The sequence below is a fragment of the Camponotus vicinus genome, unplaced genomic scaffold (genome assembly GCF_025532165.1).
Source record: "Camponotus vicinus isolate PSW18456_S1 unplaced genomic scaffold, iyCamVici1.0 SCAF_3, whole genome shotgun sequence".
Lineage (NCBI taxonomy): Eukaryota > Metazoa > Arthropoda > Insecta > Hymenoptera > Formicidae > Camponotus > Camponotus vicinus.
Window position 1 is genome coordinate 15,513,625 of NW_028141967.1, and position 10,376 is coordinate 15,524,000.

A 10,376-nucleotide genomic window follows, 5' to 3' on the forward strand; every position below is an offset into this window, starting at 1 on the left:
TTTCTAAGGAAAAACTATCATTAATCGTAGCTCCCGTTGTTACATCAATGTTTTAATGTTCAATTATTTATTTATGTACAAATAAAAAAAAATTTTAAAATATAAAAATTAAGAAAAGATATAAAATTAATAAATTATTAATAATTAGCAAATATTCCTCTCGCTACGTAAAGAGTTATGTGTTATATAAATTATTATTTTAACAAACGCTTTTGGGCGGATAAAAATTACCCTGTTAGCGAAAATATTTACAAGTTAAATTTGCAAATTTTTGAACACAAAAATGGTCTCTTGAAAATAATGGAGGTTACAAATATATTGAATAATTTGCGAGAAAGAGAGAGAATTTCTTCCCAAGACTGTCCTTCGTACGTTCAAAGGGAAATGCATACTGTGATGCTGCTTCAAAATCTCATCCGTTCTCTCGCTTTAATATCCGCTACAGAGACTGCAACCGTGCCGTAAAATGAGTCCCCGAGACTTCCTCTCATTCACATGTTGACACGAAGCGACGGTTCTTTCGAAGCGCTATTTCAATTAAAAGTTGGACGGGATTTTTTTTTTCATCTCGCTTATCCGCTTACGTCTCGCTGCGGTCGCAAGTTAACGAGTATGCCTAAATAATACACCACTTGGTCTCGTTTCCCTCGGAAGCTCGACTAATCCTCAGAAAAAGCAGATTGTCAAAGCGCATAAAGTATATTATTTCGCAAGGCATACATACTTTGCGCTGTGCAAATTTAAGGGAGTTAACTCTTGCCTCCAGGAAGCAGCTCCTTTTCGCGGGAAATGGAAGTATCCCGAGATTACGGGCCCATTTATCTCGCATAATTTATATTCCGTACAACTCGAGCGAAAAGTTTGCCGTTAGCAAAGATGAGGGCACGAGAACGTATCTCGCCAGGATCAATTTTCACGTTCGTGGGGAATTTTTCGGCCTCGAAAGAAGAGAGAATTTTTATTCTAACGCGGTCGGCTTTATTCGTTTGTTGCGTAGAAATTCTGAGAGAGAAGGGAATATATATGAGATAACGGGATTCTGCTTCATCTTCACCCTCCTTTGATACGGAACTTGATCTCCCCGGTAAAAGTGACACCCCGGTATCGTATGACGCACCTTCTCGCTGTCGTGGACGACAAATTTCGAGGTATCATCGGACGGAGGTCAAATACCATGGCATGCAAAATCGCTTTAATAGATCATTTTAAATTGATGCAATTGATTTAAATCCCGCGAAATGCAAGTATATTGTAACATACGAGATTTCACACGAGAGACCATTTCTTACAACACTTTATTTCACACTCTTTTTATCTTTATGGTCTCTTTAATAAATTTCATGAGCACGAGAGAGCTCGTATCTTTTTTTATACTATTTAGAGCGAGAACCGCGATTACCACAATTTCACTAAAAGTCTAGACAAAAGCATGAATCGTACAATATGTTAGTTTCATTCAGGTGGCACGCGATTACTTTGAGATAATCCCGGGACCAGGGTCCGGACAAACGTAATTACATTATTACGGATTACAACGATTTGTGCGACAACTCTCGTAGTTTGGCGAGATAAAAACGAAAAGTCCTGAGAAACAACGGAAATACCCATCTGCGGTGGAAACACAAGCGAGCGAGAGTTTGCGAGGAGAAGTGAAAAAGAAGAGATATGAAGAGAGGAGAAGAGCAAAAGAGTGAAAGACAGAGAAAGAGAGAAAGAGTGAGAGAAAGGGAGAGAGAGGAAGAAATAACGCCAGCCATGGTCGCCGGTTAATCCAACTCTGATGTATGACAGCCGAGGCTGCTATTTGCCAGCTGTCACCCTCGCCACTCCCAAGATCCTCCGTCCTCTAATGCCATCGTCGTGGAAATGACAAACGGTGGAAAGTGGAAAGATAACAAGGTAGCCTTTTTCGAAGGGCCGTATAAACCCTCGAGGCGCGTCACATTGGATCGCGATCTGCTTAAAATCAGCAGAAAGGCCATGACTTTTGACTCTACCTCTCGCATTTGCCGTCGCCCGGACACAGATTAATATTTCACTCTTATAGAGCAGCAGCGCGAAACTCGATAAATCCATTTCCGGCGTCTCTTCGACGTGTACGACAAGGTATTACGGCTTAAAGGAGAGAGTAATATTGTGGAAAAATATATATATATATATGATGCTTCCTTTTTTCTTGACTTATTAATATTTTTATTAATATTATTATTATTAATAATTTTCTGAATATACGATTTCTTATTTTAAAAATTTAGTTTCTCCTTTTATATATATATTTTTTTCAGTTAATGGACTAACGGATAAGTCACAATAATCTAAGCACTTAATGATACTTAATAACTTTGACATGACATATAAAACTTTGGGGCTTTAAAAACTTGGAAAAAGTTGCTATAAGATAATTGGACAGTTAAGTAGATTTTACGTAAAATACTTGTATAAAATCCTCTTCGTGCAAGAGCAAAGGCATGACTTATGCGATTATTTATGCTGGAGGAAAAAATCATGAGAGGAGAGAGAAAACATTCGGAAGAATGATGGATTATCAGAGTTACGCGCGGCGACTTTGGTAAAGTTTTGTTCACGCAACATATCAACCGTAATGGCTGTCGATTATTCCGAGTGCACGAGATTACTTACGGCGTCCGATCGATAATTAGAGATCTCTTTTTACACATGTTCATTGCGTTGCAAGCGGAGAGCGCAGTCACGGCTTTCGGGCGGCGCACTCGTTTTGTTAATGAGATGAATGCGCCTTTTGGTGTTAATTAGCGGAGGATTACGAGAGATGATGAATCGATATCCGATTTCCGTTTCTGCGATTCGCTCTTTTCTGTAATAATATGATAAATGTGTATTTTCTATTCCTAAAGCAGCGCTCCGTGTTCCGTCGTGGATCAGAAAACACTAACATTTGCGACAAAGCGTGTTGCGTATAAATTATGGCGAAGCGTCGGAAGAAACGTTGGTCTGCGTTACTTTGCGGAAAAAACTTGAATTGCATGCAGTATAAGCCTCCTCGGAAAGAAAGAAAAAAAGAAGAAAAAAAATAAGAAAAAGGTCAGCAATATAAGCCAGTATAAATATTTTAATCGAGTAACGATATTGCGAAAGCGATGAAGCCTCGAACTTAAAAATTCACTCGACAAACATTTCTTTTTACATAAAGAAATAATTTAATTTTATTTAATTTTATTCCATTTTTTATTCAATTTTTTATTTTATAATTTTTGCTCTCGCGTTTACAAGACAAGAGTATATTGGTCTTTAAGTCAGATGATTAAAGAAAAACTCTATTGCATTTTATAAAATCTGAGAGATTTATTGCAAATAATATCTCGGCAATCGACAGTGAAGATGTTATGCTTTTCATAAAATTCACGATGATTATGTGTCGAAGAAAGCTCGATTGTTTGCCGACTTCTTGATGAGAAAAATTGCCAGAAATTACGGAAATTCTAAGAAAAAAAAATGGTTGAACTTGATCGCGTACAATCACATAAATAAATAAATACTTATGCACAACGGAACACGAAGATTAATAAGATTACACCAATCAATCGTTGAAAAAAATGATCTTTGAGATACCTTCTAAGGCAGTATTTGCAGCCGAAAGTGTTTAGCATCGTCTCACGACGACGACGTAAGTACGTTGGAGTAACATCTCATTGTTAAGTCGCTTTGTCTTATGTATGGTTTAGAAAGTTTATTTGCCTCGTCAAATACACCTTCTAAATCGGACGACTTCTGGCATGCTTCTAACCCGTTATCGATTTTTTATACTCATGCAGCAGCTGTAATATTACAATAATTGCGATATTAACACCTAAATCAGCTTCATGTGTGACTTTGTGTGATTATGGAATTTCTTTAACTTTTAATGATCGCTTCGAACGCGGCAGCGCGTTCGAAAAATTCCTTTACAAAGCACCTTTTTATTTCGTAAACAACTCTACTCTACTCTCTACTTCTAATATACATTCCATTCAACCAACAAAGATCAGATTTCAGTTCATTCCGTACACAATGTGTATATTATATGGGCATGGTTACTAAACTATAATGATGGCAAACCAACTGTACTTGTTGGGGAGAAAATTGTCTAGAGGGGTGCGTCTTCGATTTCGACAAACTTGAATTACCTGAGATCGTTGCCCTTGGATCTTCTCATGCCGCGCGGGGGGTGTCGCGGGGGCGGCGTGCATCTGCAGTCACAGTGCATCACACACAGCGCGACGCTGGTCGCGAGAGTCACTACAAAGGGCGCCGCGAAGAAGTGCATAATGATGGTGATCTGTGCCTCGCGATTATAGTTCGCCATCACTATACTACCGTTCACCCGGCTATAATGGCAGGGAAACCTCGCGCCCTCGTAACCCAACTCGCGGGTGAAGTTGTCGCAGTCGACTATCGGCGGGTACCCGCAGCCCTTGATGTTCACCAGGAGCACCGCCTCGACGTCGCCCGGGGAGGACACTGTTCAACAAGAGATATTTTATAGCGAGGATTAGCGTCGGGGAGATTCGAATTTTTTTCTCTTACGTTTATCCAGCACGCATGCAATGTTGAACTACCCAATTGGAACGTGTCCCAATTTTACTTCGATTTCTCAAGTTGAGTTCTATTTTACGGTCAGATAACGGAAGAGGATGGAAATTTGAAATATCCGTGATGTGCTTTGAATATATATAGTCTATTGATACAAGTCATATATTTCGGGTCTCTGAAAAATCAAGATATTTCAAATTTTCGCTTTACTCTTTCATCTTCTTGATGTTATGATGTTAGGATTCCTCTATATTTTGATCATATTGAAAATTCTTTGCCAATTAAATTTATTTCATTCCCGATTCAGTTTCATCGTTAAATCCTCCCGCGATCTATCATTTACAGTCACGTTAGGAAAACTGAGGATCCTACCGGCAGTGACGGCGCCCAGGGGGGTCGTCGTGGTGTTAGTCGTGACGGTGGTGTTCCTGGCGGCGGTGTCGTTCCTCATGGTGACGTTACTCCACGGCGTGTAGGTGACGTATATGTGGGTGCACCTGTACACGTCACTGGTGCAACCCTCGCGGCACGAGCTCCATGTGCAGTTGAAGAGGCCGGCGAGCTCCTCGCGTCGCGAGGTCGTGCAGATGACCGGCTGAGGCGAGAAGTCCGCCGCCAGGGTGCTGATGGCCGGATCGACGTAGAGCGGCACCAGGAAGAGGAGCGCCGCGCCGCCGGATGTCGCGACGAAGGCCAGGGCCGACGTGGCGTAGAAATTGAGCCGTTGCCGGCAGGTACGCCGTGGCGGTCGGCGCCGCGACGCGCCGAACCCGAGCTCCAACAGTTTGCGACGACGTAGCTCCCGCTCGTGGAAGTCGTACCCGCCGTCGCCGCCGCCGCCGCCGCCGCCGCCGTCGTCGCTATCCCGGCGCCGATGGCCCCGATCGCTCTGGCACTGGCTGCAGCTCGCCTCCAGCAGGAGTTCGGAGCTACTTCCGCGCATCACCCGGAACGCGGCTCTCTCTCGAGAGGGAGACGACCCTACGCGGCTACAAGCTATCTCTTCTTCTTCTTCGTCTTCTTCTTCTCCTTCCTCTTCTTCTTGGTCGGCTGGTGCTCGCTGCTGCTTGTCGATGCTCGTTTCCGCGACGACTCATCGAGCGCGCCAATCTACAGGCCGATCATCGCTTAGGCCGTGCTTATAGAGCTTGTGGAGTTGTCGATTCTCTGCGGATCAACTGTCGAGCAGACACCCGTCGACCATCGTTTTCCTCGTGGATGACTCGTCCGGCAGGGGACGGGGGATCCAGTGAACTCGATCGCGTTTCCGTCTTTCGCATCTAGGAGACATTGAGAGCGAGGCCGTCTACTAGCTCGACCTTTGAAAACGCGATGTGCGGTCTTCGGGTAATTTTGTTGGGCGACTCGATGAGGGTTGCATCGAACGTTCTGTATTTGCTTAATTTTTTTTCGATACAAAACTAGATTTATAATTTGTCGCGAGAGTGCAGTTAATTCGAGGTCTTTAATGGACGATTATCGTTTGACCGATCAACATTCTATTGTCGCGAGCTTTCTCCCCAATCTCCAAGTTTCGAGGGATAGCGCGAGGAACGATCTTGAAATCGATGCAGCGCCGTAAAGCTCGAAGCACGCCATTCCTGCGAACGGTCTTGATTCGACATTTTGCTGTCAGTTTGATTATTCAATTTGAGATCTTCGCGTCTCCTTCCGATGTTTCTTCAAGTAGCAGTACTTGTTAATCTCTGCGTGGCATAGATAGCCAGCAAATGGCTTGTCTGAATACTCGTTTCTCTTTCTCTCGATTCACCCCTTTCACTTTTCAGTCCTCATCTTATCGCTATACGGTACACTCTAAGGTTCTTTCGGGGGTTATCAAATTAAGTCGATCGATCACGACCTTTCAGCCGCTGCTGTTTTGTAGGAAATCGTGCATCTCGCGTATGTAGCTCGTCGCACACTTATGAAAAATCTTCTTCAAGAAAGGCCGCGTGACACTCACGCGTTAGAAAATCGCGTGATATTTTTCAAATCGTTAGTCCGTTGATCCCAAGTTAGGCCTGTGCTGTTCGTTTTTTTTTTTCTTATTTTTTACTGGTTTCTTTGGTATGATTTAAGGCGCACGTTGTGATATTTTGAACGACGAAGATATATTGGAGTTGAGGAGATTCGATATCGCGTTTGTAAACTTATGCCAACCGGATCGATGTGACGCGATTGTTGTCTATCCTCGATATATATATACAGGTCGTTCGCGAACTTTAAGAGCGACTCTCTTCCGCTGAATAAAAGCTCGCTTTTTCACGCGAATCGCAATCAACAGCGGTCGCGACACTCGACGATCTGCCCCGCTCTCCAGATCGATCCACCGAGGGGAAAGAAAAATAGTAAATTATACTCGAGGCACCTCTACGACTCGGAGATCCGTGCGAGAGCCTCCGGTGAATCGTCGACAGCGATTCCCGACGCACGAATTCACGCCGAAGGACCATTCATGGTGAGCTTAATACGGATTCTATGCTCGACGCCAGTTTGCATCCGCAACTGGTTGCCACGCAGCAGAATTGCTGGCATCGCTGCCGGTCACATCGATCCTAAAATTCCCGTCACACGCGCGACTCCCCGTCTGACGATGATCGATCTGCCACCACCGTCGATCCTCCCTCGGTTCATGGAACAATACACACGACGATCAAATTTGCGGTGCTCCCTCTGCGTCGATTTTTTTCAACGACTCGGGGTGGTGGGAAGGGAGCGGAGGGGGGAGGGAGGGAAGAGGAAACGTGTCTCGGTGAAGGCTCGCGAGCGCGACAGCCCGGGGGCCCGTTTGGGGGATGTTTGCAGGGCCTCCTTCCTCTTTCGAGCACTTGCGCGTTCCTGGCGAGTGCTGTCCGCCTCGCGGATCGCGGGTTAAAGCGTGACTATTCGACCACCTCGGCGAAGAGTCCTCGACAGGACAGGCCGTATTCCGAAGCGACAGGGCGGGGTTCCAGGCGCGCATGAGCGACGGGTACAACCCCCTCGCCCTCGTACCCCGTCGTGCCACCCCCGCGATGCATTCTCCTTGTTTACACTCCTGCCCGTCCCGCCTTGCTTCCTCTTCTACGGGATGTTCCCAACTCGCCACGTAATACTTTTAACAGCCATTGATGCTCATTGATGGTGGAATTTTTTTTTCATTTCCTCGAGATGAGATGTAATTTTACGGGAGACATTTTATGGGGATAAAAAAATTTAGATATTATTTATGTTATTGCATCTGTAGAAAAATTCCTGGATTGTATTCATATCGTACACACGCAATATTGAAATTGTGTTATTGACTTATTATATAATATATAATATTAATCAATATATACATTTTAATTATTAACATAATATAAATTATTAACATTATAGGGTTTGAAGGTATATTTTAGAGGTAAATTTCATATAATGGAAAGAGATTAAAACTTTGACACATAAAATCCATTTGATATTTAAATATTTTAGTAGCTAAATTTTGAAAAGAGGAAACAAGAAAAGTAGAATTCTATTGGATTAAAATGTACTATAAATTTTAAATGAAAGAGAGATTAAGGATTTTTTAAATTATTTACATACATGTAATTCGCAAAGATTGAATTTATATTCTTTACAGTTTATATGATGCAAAATCTTATCCCCAGGGAAAATTGCTTGCAATTTGTTCGACAAGTTTCCAAAGTATTATCCGATAGATCTGGGACACTCTATATATACCGCACTTCAATGCGCGTTCCTCCCCTTTTTCTTCGCTTTCCTATTATCATCTTTTAATTGCGTTCTATAATGAAGCCAATTTTTTATTTGAAGCCTTAGCTTTCGCGTCACAGCACGTGGATAAGCGATGATTTTAGGCTCGTTAAAATCGTTTGAAAGAGAAAAAAAAGAAAGAGAGAGAGGGAGAAAGAGAGAAATGAAAGTAAAATGTAATTAATAATTAAATTTGAAAAAGTTAAAAGTCTTGATTCACACAAAATAAACTTGTGAATTACATGAAAGATACATTAATGATTTTTAAAGTATCTTCTCGATTTATAAATAAAAAATGCTAAGATTATTTAGCACAGAAACTTATTTTTCAGACATATAAATTATAGACATAAAATATTTCCACGCACTTATACACTACAATCTAAAACTAAAATAAACGACATCGATAATCGTGATCGTTGATAATATCATTTCCTTTTACCTATATTACTAATTATGAGTCTGCTGAAAATATAGGTTCTATACCAATATTATTTGATTGCGAGGTAGATTTTATCATACACCGTATGTGATGGTACACACTAATAGAAAAAAAGAGAAAAATAGACATGAAATGTGGTTGACGATTAAGCTTATGAAAGTTAAAAGGCTCAATTTACACAAAAAAATATGAATTATGAAAGATACATTAGTGACCTTTTTATATATCTTTTCGACTTATAAAAAAAAATTATTTAGCACAAAAACTCATCTTTAAAATACATAAACTATAGGCATAAAATATCCACAATTATATGCCACGATCTAAAATGAAATTATAAATCAGCTATATTAATTATGAGCCTCCCGAAAGTATGGATCCTGTGATACGAGTCGATTTTATCTGGCTGCGAAACAGATTTTATTATACACCGTGTGTGATGTTACATGCTAATGGTTTTCGAGATCATTGCGGACATTTGGGACGCAATCTACTTCCCTTGAGGGAGTCGTCCTGATTGTCACGTGTGTCACACGTAACAAAACTACGTGCGATTCCCGCGAGACTCTCATCGAGAGCCGGCTACCGATCTACCTCGTATGCAACGAGAGATTCAAACATCGCGTTACAGATCGTCCTAGATCATCGGCTACGATGATCTAATCCGCGATACGGATGTTCGATATGTTGTGTAGACGACTGCTCGGGAATTTATTATCGTGCTAAACCCTCTCGTGATTTTCGACCATTACAATTGTACTTGTATACTCATGGTTGAAATATGCGACTAAGCCTCATGATTTAGATGACAGATCGGAAGCATTAGGTCACACCTGTCGTCGTTCGATAGCGGCGACTCGAAGAAAGCATACCGGATCGGCGAATTTATCATGGTTCGCACGTATTCCTGAACTGGGCGAGATAGCGTATGAAGTTTCGTGTCTGCAAATTTATATAATGCTGTTAATTAATTTTATGGAACGAATTATTTCTTAAATAAATTATTGGTATTAATTTTTACAATGAAAATAATATACAGTATCGAAATGGAATAAAAATCAAATAATTGCTCTGTTTAATGTCTGCGAATTTATATGTTATTAATTAACTTTACATAATTATTTTATAATACACACATTATTTATATACTGTACATTCATGTAATGAATTATTTTTTGATAGAACAAATTATTTCTTAGATCAATTATTCATATTAATTTTTACAACGAAAATAATATGTATAATAATATTATAAAATAAAATAAAAATCAAATAATTACGTTTAATGTCTGCAAATTTATAAGTTATCAATTAATTTCATACAAATGTTTCATAGAACACACATATATTGTTTATATACTATACATTCGTGTATATGTAATGTGTATTATTTTAAAACAAATTATTTCTTACATTAGATAAATTTTTAATATTAATTTTTGTAACAAAAGTTCTATAAAAGCTATGGAAAATGGAATAAAAATTAGACATTTATGTTTAATATTAAGCTATAATTAAAAGTATTTCTTGTTCAACAAGATAAATATGTAGAAAAATAATTTCTTTTATAACATTTGTATATATTATATTTTTTGAGAAGTATGATGTTTTATTAATTATCGAAACAACATTAAATATATGTATATAAATT

General features: G+C 40.3%; 1 protein-coding gene across 3 annotated transcripts in view; it reads right to left on the reverse strand.

The window, feature by feature from the left end:
• The window catches only part of Teh1 (tipE homolog 1 phospholipid transfer protein), a 35,184-nt gene extending 25,531 nt beyond the window's left edge, over nucleotides 1-9,653 (reverse strand). Inside the window, exons 1-4 of one of the 3 annotated variants that reach the window (XM_083093750.1) lie at nucleotides 9,559-9,653; nucleotides 4,921-7,768; nucleotides 4,143-4,476; nucleotides 3,589-3,794 (exon numbers count right to left, since the gene is read on the reverse strand). In XM_083093750.1, the coding sequence (XP_082949876.1) occupies nucleotides 3,767-3,794; nucleotides 4,143-4,476; nucleotides 4,921-5,491 (933 nt within the window). In that variant the 5' untranslated portion in view covers nucleotides 5,492-7,768; nucleotides 9,559-9,653 and the 3' untranslated portion in view covers nucleotides 3,589-3,766. Of the gene's footprint in view, nucleotides 1-3,588; nucleotides 3,795-4,138; nucleotides 4,477-4,920; nucleotides 7,769-9,558 lie in introns of those variants that run through there. The other 2 variants (XM_083093749.1, XM_083093751.1) reach the window with 2 other exon arrangements.
• Nucleotides 9,654-10,376: the final 723 nt, after the last annotated feature.